The sequence below is a fragment of the Rhopalosiphum maidis genome, chromosome 2 (genome assembly GCF_003676215.2).
Source record: "Rhopalosiphum maidis isolate BTI-1 chromosome 2, ASM367621v3, whole genome shotgun sequence".
Taxonomy (NCBI): Eukaryota; Metazoa; Arthropoda; class Insecta; order Hemiptera; family Aphididae; genus Rhopalosiphum; species Rhopalosiphum maidis.
Window position 1 is genome coordinate 4,773,528 of NC_040878.1, and position 17,955 is coordinate 4,791,482.

The 17,955-nt window shown below is 26.3% G+C and overlaps 2 protein-coding genes across 3 annotated transcripts in view; one reads left to right on the plus strand and one right to left on the minus strand.

Annotated features, from left to right (window-relative positions):
• Window positions 1–17,955, plus strand: part of LOC113550899 — a 50,802-nt gene that overhangs the window by 18,971 nt on the left and 13,876 nt on the right. The gene's annotated exons all lie outside the window — the stretch shown is intronic.
• LOC113550900 (defense protein l(2)34Fc-like) lies at window positions 11,202–16,396 on the minus strand. Its single transcript, XM_026952855.1, has 4 exons — window positions 16,244–16,396; window positions 14,328–14,769; window positions 13,465–13,556; window positions 11,202–11,621 (listed from the first exon to the last, which is right to left on the minus strand). Exons 2-4 carry the CDS (start codon window positions 14,736–14,738, stop codon window positions 11,465–11,467), a joined length of 660 nt encoding a protein of 219 aa, XP_026808656.1. The 5' UTR covers window positions 14,739–14,769; window positions 16,244–16,396; the 3' UTR covers window positions 11,202–11,464.

The window sequence follows — 17,955 nt, forward strand, 5'->3', positions numbered from 1 at the left end:
TAAAACGTAAATATATAATAGGTATGTATATTTTTGTGTGTACTACTATATATATATATATATAGGTATCACCCCCGCATTTATTCGTGTCCTTTTACAAACGCGTGGCTCGTGCGCAGCAGCGATCTGCTACAGGCTCATTCTAGTGTATATACATGCATAAATTATTATAATATACTCGTATACTGACATGTATCGAGTTGTTTTAACGACCCGCTAGTTGCAATGGCAGTGATCACGCTGTATGCAATTCCAACGCATAGTGTTAATTGTGAAAGGGGACAATTTAAGGCAAAACTTTTGTATATTATAATATAATAATTTGTGCAAAATATACAATCTATATTGATAAATAACAATTTTAAACTGTGGACTATATAATATTATAGTATATTATTCATTATGTAAGTGTATATTTTTTATATAAAACTCTATTCCTTCGTCTATAACAGTATCAAATCAGCAAATCTATTTTTGTTTATTTATAACTTTACGGCATACATATATACATATTATTATGACTTGTATGATCTAGGTACTTGATACATATATTTTATTAATAATAACAATAATATATACATCACGTATGTATTAGCCTTGAATTTTCTTATTAGCTCACATTGTAAATTATATAGTAGGTATAATAAAACTCAATAATATAATAATATCATTAATATCATTGACGCAATAGAAAGATGATCACGAGAATCGCTTAAATATTCGACAAATATAAAAGGAATACATAGAGGTATTTTATAATGTATTTTCTATATAATAAAATACGATTAATTAATAAAAAGTCCTCAAGCGTATTATGGTATCATCAAATTTAACAGTCATTTAATATTTGCTTGAATTGATATTATATGGCGATTTCTAAATTTTAAAATGGTCAAAGAGGTTACAGGATTTCGAAAGCACTCTCTATATACATATTACTTACTTTCCGGATATCTATTGTTTTCTATATACGCTGGATAGAAACCACGGCTTTTTAAGAGTTTGTACTATGTTTGATCGCGCTAACCTCAGAAACTATAAAGAAGCGATTTCGATACAAGTTAATCAAGATATAGATTCCTTGAGATTAGGAGCGTGTTTTTAGCTTTTTTCTTCTCGAACCCTATAGTTATATACACACGTGTAATTTTTTGTTGCTTTCAAAAATCGGATAATTTGTTATAATATATATTATATAGAGTTGTTATAGGCTACGGGAATAAAACTAATAAAAATCTTATTAATTAGCCATTCGTTGCTATGTGGGATTTTTTTTTTAATAAAATAAAGTATTTAATTGTTGTTTGTTATTCAAATTTACAGCTATAACTAAAAACAATAATGATCTTATTATATTTTATCTTATATTTTGAAATACACAAAAACCATTTGATATATTTTGACTTAAGTTTCAGAGATGTCCTTTAAGACACCATAAAAGTTGTCATGGTATCTTCAAAGAGATTTTCAACAATTTTTTAAATATATCAAGTGTTATATTAATTTTTTTTTTTTTTTAGCACATTAGTTTACAAGACTAGGTACGCTCATGTTACTTTTCTTGTTAGCTAAGGTACACTAAAATTTAGACGAGATAGCGCTGTATTTTATGTTAATTAATTTTTTTTCCGGATGAAGTCTGGTTACACAACTGGTATAATATAAAATAAATAAAAACTATAAAACATTTAGAACGATTAGGATGTTAAAAATAAATGTTTATATATTATACTTGGATCAAAAAAAAAAAAATTGTAATGTTTTCAATTATAATATTATATATTACTTACTACTTACCAACTCAGGCTACAGGTTAACCAATTAAATAATAAAAAGCCGTCAGAATTAAATAAAAGAACCGCAACAATCCATTTCAAATATAATCTATTTAAAAAAAATCTCCGTTTGGAACTACTAAGGTCGACGGACCAGCCAATGTGCAGTTCTGATTGTGGTCGACCAATTTTATAAAATAACTATAAATAAAAAAAAGAATAATACAATATTTATAGTTGTACAAAATATTAAATACAGTTCTATGCAATGTTGAATATATTGATTTTATAATGATGTATGTTTGTTTTTGTAAATGAGTATGCGGCTTATTGTAAAAAAAATTCTCAAAATTTAACTAAAATATCTTTTCTGCTAGAAAACTTTTCTTATTTTATCGTAATCAAAAACAAATAATACCATAAATAGATACTTGATATTTTCATAAAATATTTATTTTAGTATTTTCTATACATTCTTATACATTTTTAAATAACAACATTTTGTCTTTTTAATTACATTTTACATTTTCGAATTTTTTTGAATAGTTAAGTTATTTTTTTTTATAAATAGGGATATTGATAAAATAATTTTCGCTTATTTAAAATGTATGAAAATTTCATACAAAGTTCTTTATAAATTGTGCTTTTACAATATTATTTTAATCAATAGATCCAAAATGATAGTTTTAAAATTGTATTAGTAATCACGTTAAATAAAATAAAAATATATTTTGGTAGAATTTATCAATGGTAAAGTTATAAAAAAACCTTTATCTCAATCAGTTAAATAAGTGATTTATTGATAAATTACTAAATAATAAATATATTATTATTACAGCTTATTATACGGTATTTCACTTGGTAGTTGCCACTGTTGCCAGTTAGGGTAGATAGTCATAAAATGTATAGGTAATTTAAAATTAAAGTCTTCACGTCCTTATGGAATATGGATAAATAATTATTTTATATAATGTAATTAATAATTGTAATATTAGAATTTACAACAATAGATAGTACTTAGTAGTTAATTCATACTTGAAATTGAAATTAAGTATCTCAAAATTAATTTTATTATGTTGAGAATTTTATGGAAATAATATTTGAATAGATAAAATGATTAAGTGAGCGTAATAAGTGTCAACAAGTTATAGTTGAAGTATTGAAAACTAAATTATCTATTATTGCTCTACTCTAAGTTATAACAATATCTCAATTTTACTAGTTTAACTATATAAAAATCAACTCGATTAATTTTTAAATGATAATATTTATTTTTAATTTTAATTTTAATTTTATATTTCGAAGTAGAATATTATTTGAATTATTTCTATACATTAAAATTGTTTATTTGAAGTTTAGATGAGTTAAGCGTGAACCAACGTTTTTCTACCTGTACTCTGTACCACTTCATCATTCATCAGCTCATCTAAATTTAACTTGTAACTCATTATGTTACTTGCCCAAAGTTCAATTTTTTTCTATTGAAGTACTCTAAAAAGTATTCTTTTTCAGAATAAAGAATTAAATATGAAAAATGTATGTTGTCATAAAAAAAAAAAAAAAAACTAAGAAAACAATAATGATAAAAAAAATATAATTTATTCAGTGTTGTTTTGTAGTTACTTAAAATTTTATAAAAAATAAAGTTTTCATAAACATAAATAATTTTTCAAATTATGAATGTTCCTCGATAAATTAATAACTTGGTCGGGCTGGCGTGCGGCAATGTACGTACAATACATCATATGTTATACGGACATTTCTTCGTTTCCTGTGTGACTCACATAATATGGAACCGTTGAATGTATATTGTATAATAGAAATTATATTGTGCAGTGTTTATTATTATTATGAGTGATGAGTAGGTATTATAAAACTATAATGACATTATATTAATATATTAAAATATTCTATTGGCGCGAAAACTCATATATACGCGTATGTGTGACACGTCACGAATGAAATTGATAAAATACAATATTTAACTGTATATTATAAATTATTATATTATATTGTTAATACTATATAGTTATTTAGTTATTTATTTATTATTTAAACAGACGTTTACAAGAGACATTTTAATATGCACGGAGCACTTTGCGCGCAATGCCCGAATACATATTATTAAATATACCGACGGCATTGTTATATTATCAAATTATAGCGGTACTTGTATTAAACTATTTAAGTGTTATTATTATTATACGTATAATTAAGACAATAAATGCTCAAGTCGGTAGATAAACCGACAAATCGCTATGACGATGATAATAATAAATACAAGTTAATAGTGTTAACAATTATAATTTATAATTGGCTAAACTAATAATTATTATTGGCTGAGTGGCGTCAAGGTTATATTCATTATACGAGTACCTATCCATCCATAAAGTTTACAGAGTAACCAATATATTTTATAATTTCAATGGATAATTAATAACTATATGTCTATACCCATTGGTATTCAATATTTGATTATAAATTTATAATTTATGTTGAAAAGAGCCAACGATTTTTTGCTCAATGAGGATTTTTATTTTTTACTACCATAAACCAGACCTATCTGAAGACTTATGTATCTATATGATTGTTCTATTTTACAAGACATAGCTTATTTTTTTTACTGTTAAGTATTTAAATAGTTCTAAATCCAACAAAAAAAAAAAATAATAATAATAGTTTTTAATATTAAACACACATGGATTAAATTATAAATATATTATTGTAAATAATAAAATTTACGGTTTTATCTAGTAGTTAGGACCATACTTCAGAGTGGAAAGATGTAACTTAAAAATGTTTACTTTTATACTTGTGTATGTATATCATATTAATATACTAAGAAAATATAATAATTAACTCAAATTGTAAACTGGCGAGAAGGGTTCTAAGCCATATAACGTATTTTAAGCCATTATAAAGCGATTATACAACTATATCCTTTCCGCATGTTTGTATATGGTAGTAAATTATATAGGTATAGTGTACAATAGTAGTATAAATTGCATTAAAAATTTAAAATAAATGAAATTAGAGCGACAAATGTGAAACTTTTGGTTACAATCGACTATAGAGTTTAAAATGAATCACCAGAAATGTTGGCAATATAGTATATTATTTAGTGTTTATAAACAATTTCAAATATAAATGTAAGGTAACCGGTACCTAATTTTATACTGCAGTTTTTTTATAACTAGTATAATAAGTGTATGCATTAAATTATGAAGCAAAAAATTGTTCCACCTTATAACCAATGTTTACAAAAATATTAAAGATTTTTTATTCTATGGATTTATGAAATACTCGTATATTGCAGGAACAACTGGCAGGGACTTGCGGGGCTAAGCCATTTTTTATTCAAATATAATTTATGATGCATTGTAAAAAAATTATTTTCAATAAATTTCTATACAATGGTATAGTATGATCACTGATTAGTATAGTAATACATAAAGTAACACTAATAAGTAATAAATTATTATTAATAACTAATATCTTTCAAACATGACGGTACAGCTAATATTTGTAGTTCGGACTAAAAATATATATTTAAATGACTAAGCAGTGGACTACGAAAAGTTCGGAATCATTTTAAGATATATAGTTGTTCGGATAAAAATTATAATTTTCAAATGATTTAATGGAAAAAGTCCACCATTAATTTTTGTTAATAACGTTGTCAAATGTTTTACAACACATTTTTGTGTTTAAATCTTTCCATGCATATAATATACTCATATAATTCTAAATGTGGTAATACAAATGAAATGCGTACATTAAAAATATATGAATATCGAATATTAATGAACACAGTCTATATTAACTGTTCCGATTCCTTTCACATGTGATATATTGGCAAACGAAAATCGGGATTGTATTAATCCGTCATATTATGTATGTATACGACTAAATTAGCACGACCTCAATCGAGATTTAGGTTCATGGGAAAACATTTTTATAAGGTCAATCGGACGTCTATGTAATAATATATTATATTTTTAAATTTAAAACTAAGAAATCGATATTTTGGTTGTCATTTGAAAAACATCGTTCTATACATAAACTGTGAAAGTTAATAATTGTATAGGTATAGGTATATAATTTTAAATTTCTATTGTATTCTATTTTATAATACTAATCTTGTTGAATCATATAAAGTGTAAGTAAAAACACCTAGAAAATATTTTTTAAACGTTCGAAAAATACCAAGTGTATAAAAAAATGTATACCATTAAGTGTATATTTATTAATTATTATTATATTATTAACTATTGTAAAATCAGCAATACCATTTTGTTTCGTCTGAAACTTAAAATGGTAATTCGTGGTATTAAATAATAATGCATTAGGTGATATGTAGTGATTTATATATAATGTATTAAAGTCAAAAATCTTAAAATCGTCTGGTTAAAATGGATAAAAAATGAGAACCTTATTTATACTACTACATACTACCTACTATATTATGTGACACGAGCGCACACGTCACTATTTATGTGCGTATCATATACGTATAGTTTAAATTTTTTTATTATTAAAATATTTATCTATTGGATAAATGTTATTATTTTTATTTTTTATAATTTTACTATGATATTATTATTTAAAATAAAATATATTATGTGTTATAGAGACTTAATATTTGCTAAACTTGACATTTATTATTGGATTGAATTAAAGCAGTTTTGAGTATGAAATTTGTCAACGTGGTATTTAGAGTTTTTTACGTAAATTTATTTTTGTGAAAGTTTAGCTAATCAATTATCTTCGGTTTCTTTATTAGTCTAAAAACTTAACACGACTGTGAACCTAAAAATTAGTAAATATGTTTAATTAATAAAAAAAACGGTTATTAGAAATTTCAAATGTAACAAAAGTATTTTTTCATAACGTTTTTGATTTGTAACCTTTTATTTTTTGACTATTATGTATATAATTTTTTTAACAATATGTATTTAATAAAACTATATTTCCAGAACGATATGCACTTAAAGCAGGATTCAACTAAGTATTTGTGCTTATGGACTGTTGTACTGATTATATATATTTTTTGGTGTAACCAAAAATAGATTAATCATTATAAATTATATAGATTATTTCTACATTATCATTATAGGTATTATACATCATAAGTAATCGTGTTAGTTATATCACCGTGATAAAATCATATTGTTCTGAGAATCAATTAGTCTGTTTTTTCGTAATTCAACATAGCGTTATTATTTAGAATGTGAGAATGTTTTTTGCCAATGGCTACAACCGACGTTAGAAATAAAAATAATAAATAAAGCCGAGTTGAGTAATACCAATATAAAAAATATAAAACTAAGTCAAAATTCTATCATCATCACTTATTGAGGAAAAAATTTAGAAAAATTTTTAGCTTTTATCTGTGACTACCGTTTGCGTCATCTTAAAATAAAAAGTTTAAAACATATATAGGTATCAACACTTAAAAAATCTTGTGAAAATAAAATATTTAAAAAAGCATTTTGAAATTTCATATTTTACATAGCCATAACATGATAAAAAACCCCATAGTACTCTACCTCAGATTTTATGTCAAACTAAAAATAAACAAATGCTTTAATTTCTAAGCCCTGCTTATAAGTTATAATTTGAAACGGTATAGATTCATAAGTGGCTGATTGTGCATAAGAGATGGATGGGTTGGAAATTGGAATAGAAAATAGGTAAAGACTGTTTTTTTTTGTAAAGTGGAAAGGAACATTGAAATATTGTAGTGGGGGATCTCAAGCTTATTTTAAGGGTTATCGTAAATACTTACAGGCTCTAACTAAAAAGCGAATTGGGACTTAAATATTGTTTTATATTATATAGATTATTTACTATAGAGGGTACCATTAAGAAGAGAGGATAGTAATATTGTGATAGTACGTAAGGTACGAGTAGGCAGTGGGAGTATATCAAAGATTAAACAACAGATGTAGATGAAGTCGTGGGATGGATGTGTTCGATTTTTAATAAAAAGACTGCAAAAGAAAAAAGTGGTTTTAATTTATAATCCATACAATTGTAAAGACAGTATATGTCATACAGTAGCTTATATAAGTACACGATTAGGTTAGTTTTATACCTAGTTAATAACTGTACGTTAAAATAGCCTACGATGATTAGTACAATTCATTTAAATTTTTAAAAAGTACTTTTGTATAACCTTATGTTCGATTAAGGAATGAATCGACAACAATGATTTACTCACTTAAATCGAATAGATCCTTTAAGTATAATGGAGCTATTCACGCAAAAGTAATTTTCATTTTAAATCTGTCATTTATCTGAATCACTGTGTTTTATATGTGTGTAAGTTTAATTGAAGTTATTATGCACATACTGATTATAATTAGGTTACAGCTGACTATTAACCTTAGATTCTCAACCTATATTAGTATAAATACATTACTATTTGCATACGGTTGGTTACAAACTATTTAATGTATTAAAGAAGTATAATAATTTATTATTTTTCTTGAACTGTACTATAAATGGTATGATTACAATATAATTAATAAATAGGAAATAATTAAATAACAATAAATTCTAAACTAAATTTTACATAATAATATAACATAAATTGTATTAATCCTATCTATTATTCATCTAATAAAACATTATGAGTTTAATGATGTATTTGATATCAGGAAAAAATAAATCAATTAAATAATGAGGTGCGCGTGTGTGTGTGCGGGCGCGCGTGCGCGAGATATAGACGTACAATTATTATTGTCAATTAACATTCAATCTATGTGAAAGATTTATTAATACGGTTAAAAAAATATTTAGAGTTAGGATGCTAATTAATAGGCAGTGGTCGAAGTGGCTCATAATAAGTGGAGGAATGCCTATACTTTTATACTATTGTTACATTACGCTTATATTATACCTATACCTTATTTTTATATAATACAGTTTTATACATTTCTATACATTTTTATTTTTCAGTTTGGTGTTTTATTTGTTGATATTAATATATTTAATTGTTTATATACATATAATTATATTTTTTATTTAAAACGTAAAACATATTTATATAAATATATAATTTATGCATACACACAGTAGGTATAAAAAATAAATACGAAAACTTAACTATATATATATTACTATAGTTTAAGGAACATAAAAAAAAGTAAATTAACTATAACTTAAATATATATTTTTAATTTTTGTATATACTTATAAGGAGTGTGTATTATTTTGGACAAAATAAGTGGAGGGATGAAAAATGTAGATTATAATAAGTGGTGGGATTCCATCCCCCCGTATCCCTCTCCATTTCGACCACTACTGATACGTAGTATAATATATAAAAAAATATATTTATTCATAAAATATTTTCCACGTTTGCGTAATTCGATTTATAATGCTCACGGATTATAAATAATAATAATTGATAATGCCGTCCGTGTATTGCAGCAGAATAATGCAAGCTTTAAAAACTTATATATATATATATATATATTATATACATTATACATAGGTGTTAAAGTATATTATAAGAATTCAAAACTATAAGTTCGATCACTAAATTTGAATTTAATGGTCGTTCTTAAAAATCAAAATTCATGCTAATAGGCAATAGTGAAATCAAAAAAAAGATTTAAAAAAAGTTTTTACATCGATATATTGCCCTATAGGGGGGGGGGTCGATTACCTCGGACACCGGAATATCGAAATCCGCGCAGCTGTCTCGATATAGTGAAATACATTGCGAATAACCGTTTTGAGTAATCAAAAGAAAAATATCCAACTCGCGTATCTGGCTCATCGCCACCGTTGGAGCAGCTGATCACTCATTGTTGCAAAAGGTTCCGGCATTCCCGTAGAAACGTGCCGATCGTCCGGCCGTTGACGTCTCGGGCCTGATTATGAACCCTTTGAACGGCACGTCTTGGAATTCGGGCGTGAGTGTCAAGTTCACCAGGTCATCAGGCACCACGGACGTGGACGGGTTCACAGTCAGTTGATTCATGCACGATCGGCCCCGCATGTCATGTCCGAGCACTCGATCTGCAGCTCGTCGTCCGTGAGGGTCCGGGCGCCGATGCGGTAGTTTGGAGCAGGAGCACCAATATCAATGACGTGCTCGTCGTCACATCTGCACGATGGGTTTCTATCGCCATCTTGATTACCGCGCGGTATTAAACGGTATATTCGATGGCATTGTTATTATATAATGTATTAGGTACTGCAGTTACCGTGGTATACCGGCGATAATTATTATAATAATAGTTATGCTATGCGTTGTTTTTATAATGTAAAATGCGATGGTCGTATGACGATCACGAGTATTTTGCGGCAATGTCTTAATTGCAGTTGCAGCAGTCATCCCGAAACGCACCGCTAACTAACAATTTCCCGAGTACAACAATTCCGTGCGATGATACGTGATTTTCATTATTTATTTAGTCTACTATATTAGGCGTGCCCAACCTTTTTCGACTTGCAGGGCACATTTAAAATATATATTTGTTTATTGGGGGTGGTATATATTTCACGGTTTTATTTAGTTTATTTTGATAACATTTACAGTAGATCTAAAATTATCTTTAATCGCACTTAAAGGTATATAAAATTACAACTTTTTAAAACCAAAGCTTAAAACAAAATTTTTTTGCATTTTAAAACGTGTAAAGAATTTGAACAAATTTCTTTTATTGACGTTCTGACGAATAATTTTGCGAGTATGTTGAAGCAATTTTCGGTAAAATTTGAAAATCGTTTTCAAAACTATAATCACATATGATTTCATTACGGATAGTTGAAAATCCATTTCTGTCTGATGAAAATAATTAGGTAAGTACAAGAAACTTTTAAACTTAAACTTATTGATTTAAAAACAAATAGTAATTTGAAAGATTTCTTAAAATAAATCACATGTAAAAACACAAATTTAATATATTTTTATAAGGCCCTTTCCTGAAGAATTGGATCTACTTATATGTATTTGTGAATAAACGGTTTCCCGCATGAATTATGCAAAGTATTTAGAACGATCTTGTTTGATCGATGAAAATTTACATTCCTTATTAAGAATAATTGGCATTAAACATTTCACTCTGAATATTAAAAGATTTATTAAAGAAAAATAGGCTCAAATTCCACACGTATTTATTTATATTAAATATTCTAAAAACTAGTACTCGTATAATTTTTTTTTATATATTTACTTCAAATTGTAATATATTTTGCAATTTTTAAAAGCTTATTAAAAGAACATTTTTATTTTTAATTCATACCAATCAGTGTATTTACTACTAAATTATATTATTATTAACTATTATAAAATCTGAAATAGCATTTCGTTTCGTCAAATGGCAGTTCGACTTATTAAATAGTAACGCAGTATATAGAAAATAATTATTTTTGTTTACATCTTATCATCTAATGTATTAAAAGCAAAAATCATAAAATCGTGTTGTTATTAAAATAGATAAAAAATGAGTACGTATATACAGTAATAAATGTGGCACGTGCGCTCGACACTATTTAGGTGCATATTATATATAGTTTAACATTTTTTTATAACTATTGGAATATTCATCTATTTTATAAATTATAATTTTATTATGACATTATAAAATTTAAAATAAAATATATAAATATATATTATGAATTACAAATACTTTTCTTAATATTTACTATTTGACATATATTTTTGGATTTAATTAAACAAAGCAGTTTTGAATATACAAATTATAAATATAGTATTCATGATTAAAAGAGTTTTTTAATTCAAATTCTTCTTTTGAAAGTTTAGCTACTGGAATATCCTCAGTTTCTTGATTAGTCCAGAAATGTTCAAAATTTAACACAACTGTGAACCTAAAAATTAATAAATTTGTTTATTCAATAAAAAAACGATTATTAGAAATCTCAAACGTAACAAAAGTATTCTTTCATAAAGTTTTTAATTAGTAACTTTTTATTTGTAAACTTCATTTATCATTTTTTATCAATATATGTTTTTTAATAAAATTATATTTATAGAGCGATATACATCTATAGCAGGATTTGACCTACGTATTTGTGTTTATAACTGGTATTGATTAGGTATATATTATATTTTATGACTAACAGTGTAACTAAAAATAGATTAATCATTATACATTATCATTATAGGTACTTTACATAACTAGTTACCGTATTGCTTACACCAATGTTTTTCAAACTGGGATCTAAAACCTAATCCTGGCAGGCCATAAAATAATTAATGATTTTGATTAAGGGGCTTTAACAGTTTCACATTATGTTTAGGGGGCGGCCCCGAGGGGCCCTATGACAAAAACGTTTGAGAAGCATTGGCTTACACTTCCATGGTAATATTATATTACTTATTTTTACTTTTGATGTACCGAAAATCAATTAAAGTTTGTATTTCGTAAAGCAGCATAGCGTCATTATTTAGAATTTGAGAATTTTTTTTGCCCATGGTCACAACCGACGTTAAAGATAATAACAACAAATAAAGACAAGTTGAGTATTACTACTATAAAAAATATAAAACTAAGTCGAAATTCTATCACCACTTATTGAAGAAAAAATTTAGAAAAAAATTTAGTTTTAATCTGTGGCTACCATTTGAATCATCTTAAAATAAAAAGTTTAAAAAATATACAAGTATATCAACAATTAAAAATTCTTGTAAAAATATTTAAAAAACACTTTTAAATTTCATACTCTAAATAGTCGTAACATGATAAAAAAATCCCTTTGTACTACTTTAGATTTAAAGTCAAGCTAAAAAATAAACAAAAGTTTTAATTTCAAAGCCCTTTATAAGTTATAATTTGAAACGGTATAGATATAGATCAATTATATTTATAAAAAAAACACAATGGCAATGTAAGCACATCACTTTATTCTAGATCGTAATGATTTTGTTACATTATAATTTGTGTTAGATGGCATTACTAAATACAAAAAGCGAGCCTTGAACTAGTTATCTTTGAAACAGTGTATTAGATTATTTAGTTTAATTACATTATTTAGATATAAATGATTATCTAAAAAAAAAATATAGATTAATTTAATCATCTAATATTTAATTAAAATGAGGTGAAGCAATGTTTTAAGAAGTGGCCTATAAGATTGTGCTTATAACTTATACGAGTTGGATGGATTGGTAATTGGAATTTAAAATAAAAAAATGTTCTTTCTGTAGAGTGGAAAGGAACATTGAAATATTGTAGTGGGGGGATCTAAAGCTTATTTTAAGGGTAATCGTAAATACTTACAGGCTCTAACTAAAAAGCAAATTGGGGCTTAAATATTGTTTTATATTATACAGATTATTTACTATAGAGGGTACTATTAAGAAGAGAGGATATAAATACGTATAGTAAAATTACGACGAGAAGGTAGTGGGAAAATATCAAAGATTAAACAACAGATGTGGATGAAGTCGTGGGTTAGATGTGTTCGGTTTTTAATAAAAAGACTACAAAAGAAAAAAAGTGGTTTTAATTTATGATCTATACAATTGTAAAGACAGTATATGTAGTAGCTGTAATAGGTACACGATTAGTTAGTTCCATACCAAGTTAATTACTGTACGTTAAAATAGTCTACGATAATTAGTACAATTCATTTAAATTCTTAAAAAGTACTTTTGTAGTATAACCTTAGGTTCGATTAAGGAATGAATCGATAAAAATTATTTACTCACTTAAATCGAAAAGATCCTTTAAGTGATAATGGAGCTATCCATGTAAAAGTATCCTTTAATTTATATTTGTTATTTGACTGGACCACTGCGTTCTGAAAAAATAAAATGCTTACCATTAGCTATATAGTATATACTTGTATCTGTATGTAAGTCTAATTAAAGTTATTATGCACACATTGATTTTAATTAGGTTACAGCTAGCTATTAACCTTAGCTCATCAACCTATATTAGTGTAGTATATTTAATGTGTTAAAAAAGTATAATAATTTATTACTTTTTTTGAACTGTTCTGTGAACGGTTTGATTACAATATAAATAATTAAATAACAAAATATATTTCGAACTAAATTGTACTTGATTATATAATATAATATTATATTGGTTCGATCCATCACTACTAATCTGATAAAACATTATGAGTTTAATGACGTATTTGATGTCAGAAAGAAATTGATCAATAATTGCTTAAAGTTTAATTTGAATGTAACTAAACTCAACTATTTTCTTAGTTAAGATGCACCATTGAAATATAAATGAAAACAAACAATGTATACTTCTGGTACTTCTGCAAAAAAAACTACTATGATATGTGTGTGTGTGCGCGAGATAGAGTGCAATTAATTATTGCCAATTCACATGTTATAATCTACATGAAAGAATTAAAAATACGGTTAAAAAATATTTAGTTTGCTGATAGGCTGTGCGCAGTACATCCAAAAATATAGTGCCCTTTATACGACTGTACCTCGAACACCTATAATACAGAAATCCACGCGGTATCGCCCGGCAGCTATTTCGATGCATATAGTGAGATATGCGAATAACCGTTTGAATAACCGATTGAAAAAAATAACCGACTCACGTAAGGCTCTTCGCCGTTGGAACAGGTGATCATGTGATGTTTCGTCGCGTTCCGGCATTCCGGCAAAAACGTGCCGATCGCTCGTCCGTTGACGTCGCGGGCTTGCACCATGAACCCCTTGAATGGCATGGTCGTGCCGACGGACGTGAGTGTCAAGTTCACCAGATTACCGGGCACTACCGGCGTGGACGGGTCTACCATCAGCCGGTACGGGCACGGCACACCCTGCACGTTTTCCGGCCGGTAACCCGGGTGTCTGGGCGTCATGTCAGAGCACGCGATCTTCAGCATGTCGTCCGTGACGGCCCGGGTTCCGGGAGCCTGGAGTAGGAACACCAACAGCAATGCCGTGGCCGTCTGCACGGACGTCCTCGTCGCACCCGCGCGGCGGAGACGGATTTCTACCACCATTCTTATATTACCGAGTGGTATTAAACGGTACCTATATGCAATGTTATTATTATTATATGTATCACCGCGGTTACCGTGGTATCAGTAGTGGTAAACCGACAATAATTATTTTAATAATATCGGTTTTGCGTTGTTCTTATAATGTGATGCGATGATTGTACGATGATCACGAGTACTGCAGCAATATCTTATTAATTGCAGATGCAGTCGTCCCAAAACTCACTGCCAATTAACAATTGCCTGCGCGTACAAAAATTCTGCACGATGATATGAGATCACACGATAGAGGTACCTCAATTATTAATCAATCTCCCATTCAAAAGTAAATTTTGTTTGCGTTTTTTTTTTTTATGATAGTTATAAGTTAAAAAAATTGTTGTTTGTTCACTAATTGTATTCTTAATGTTAACCTTAACCTATGTTATATGTATCTTCTGTAATTTTTTCTCTGGCGAGCGATATTATCAATAAATACAAATAAAAATTAATTAATTAATACTATTAAGTGGTATAGTTACAAAGTCCAACTTTTGTTTTAAGAAGAATATTATGATGATTTTAATTTAAATCTAAATTTTAATTTTAAATCTAAATGTAACTTAATATAAAATATAATAAATTACCATCAATATTATGAATTCATTAATGTATATTACAACATTATAAAAACTATTTCTATATTTTCCATATCTAAAAATTATTTTTCTTGAACCAATGCATAATTTCGTTTCTTAAATGATATTCCGAAGACTTGAATTTACAAAACAATTTGTGCCCACAAAACACGTACCCACATTAACATTTTTATATTAAAGATTTTTTTACTGTTTTACACAAATGTAAATATTGTAATACATATAAATTTATTATTTATATGCATAAGTATTGTTAATTCGATTATATATTAGTTCTGGTAAAAGGACGACTCTCTTAAATTCTAACTAATATTATATAGATCGATAAATATATTTATTAATATAATATTAATAATTTTCAGCAATTCGTATAGCTACCAATTATTAAACTGTGTCGACAAAAATCGAAAAATTACTTAAAAAAGGAAAATTTTAAATACCCATAAGAATTAAATTGTCCAGGAAAGAGCCAAAATATTTTGAAAATTATATTTACATATATTATATTTAGTAAATACTTATATACATATTTGGAGTATACGGCGCGCCAGTGTTTGATTATATAGTACCTATATGATCCTTAAAAATTTAAAAAGTACTCAAATATTTTTTTACTAATTATTAAAGAAGATATTATTCAAAAAATCTAAAGTACCTAGGTGCTAACTAGATGCCATATAGAAATAATCTTATAGAGTTAATTTTCACTTTAAGAACCTTTTTAATTAGCCATAATTTTCAAAAAAAACTAATTTTTAAATCATTAAGTCTTTATTTTGCGATTCTAAATAACGATTAATATTATAATTATATTTAAATAATAAGTATATAATAATATTGTAAATAATTGTTTGAATGTGATTAACTTACCTCGAAGAGTAGGTACGTTGTGTTATATTACGATTTACGAATAGTCTGTTTGACACCAGAATTTAAACTAAAGTGGATCTTATAATATTTAAGATTCAATATTGATAAAATTAAAATTATAATCAATGATAAGCAACAAATAGTTATGGTAAACGTTGCCTAATCAAAAGGAAATAATCAAAGAATTACAACATTAACGTTTTGACAATGAATCTATAGATACCCTCAGCATAATTATATAAGTAAATTAAAATAGATACCATTTATTTTAATGTGCACACCATGGTGGGAATAATAGTATTTATTTCTGGTAAAAATGTATGAATAATAGATTTTAACGTAATATTATTGAGTAAATAAATGGTAATATGTATAAAAGCAACGTAGTCGGTATTAAATTATCGGTATAGACACTATTAAAATAATATTTGATAACTTTTATCAAAAAAAAAAAAAACTATTCAGGCATGTAACATATTATAATCGATTAGAAGTTTTCATTCGATAATCGTAAGTATTTATTGTTTGTTATTATCATACTACCAGTAAAGTATACGTCCGTCGTCCATGGTACACGATTTCCTTTTAAGAATCGAAACGAACATTGTATGCAAATAAAATAGATAGCATTTAAAAACTACTAATGTTTTCATATTCATAATCTGGAACCATTGATTTAGATTTCGGAAAAGAAATTTCTTTAAATCAAAATATGCTAATTTAAATATTTGGTGAAAAATTCGATTTTAAATTACAAAAATAAAAAAATAAAATACTAAATCGATTTTTTTGAATGACTAATTTGATACAAAAGTTGTAAGTGTTTAGACCTTATCTTAAAAGACTCAAAATAATTGTATAATCAACTAGTCTAGAGAATATTAGTCTATATTCGCATAGATATTAAAGCTCCTGACCTCTCTCTCTGCCTCTATTATATAATGTTACATTTAATATTTATATTGGACTAAATATTAATATTATATTATGCAACTTTCGAAGGATTTGCATCCAAATAATTAATTAATTAATTAATGTATTTATTTATCAGTTGATTTCGGGTTTTTATGTTATTATAAAATGTAATTTTTAATAAAATAAACATTTAACTTGTTATTATTTCTAATAGTTCATATATAGTAGTAATAAGCCAATATCACAGAATATATGATTTTATCTATTCTGTGGTAATATATTTTATATAATGTATCATTACCTATAGATAAAGCAATAAAAATGATAAAGTTATATCTGATTATTATTAAGTTTGGTTAAACTAATGGTGTTTAATAGTGCGGTAAAACATGAAATATATGTATAACCTTAAGTGTTTAAAGACACCATATTTATAGATACGTGTTGTCTTCGTCTTAAATGCATATTGCATACAATACAACAATTTTGCGTTCAGTAGAACACATTATAAATTATTTATAATATGTGATTGACTTTAATAAAAGATGGAATTTACCTTTTATAAATATTAAAGGTTAGAACATTATCAATGTCGTAACATTGATTTTTTTCAATATTTTAAAAGCATTTATGTATAAGTATTTTAAATTTGTAATATTATCAATATTCATATCTTGCTTAAAAATTAAAATATGAAAAAAAAATCAATGTTACGATACTTAGAATGTTCTAATAATAGGTAAATTCACTTTGAAATTAAAGTTAACAAGGCATAAGTTATTAAGTTGTTCTATAGG

Coding starts and splice junctions, on each gene's coding strand:
- LOC113550900 (XM_026952855.1), bottom strand. CDS start 14,738: ATGGTGGTAGAAATCCGTCTCCGCCGCGCGGGTGCGACGAGGACGTCC. Junction 13,557..14,327: donor CCAACGGCGAAGAGCCTTAC/GTGAGTCGGTTA, acceptor TTATTTTTTCAG/AACGCAGTGGTCCAGTCAAA. Junction 11,622..13,464: donor AAAGGATCTTTTCGATTTAA/GTGAGTAAATAA, acceptor ATTAATTTTTAG/GTTCACAGTTGTGTTAAATT.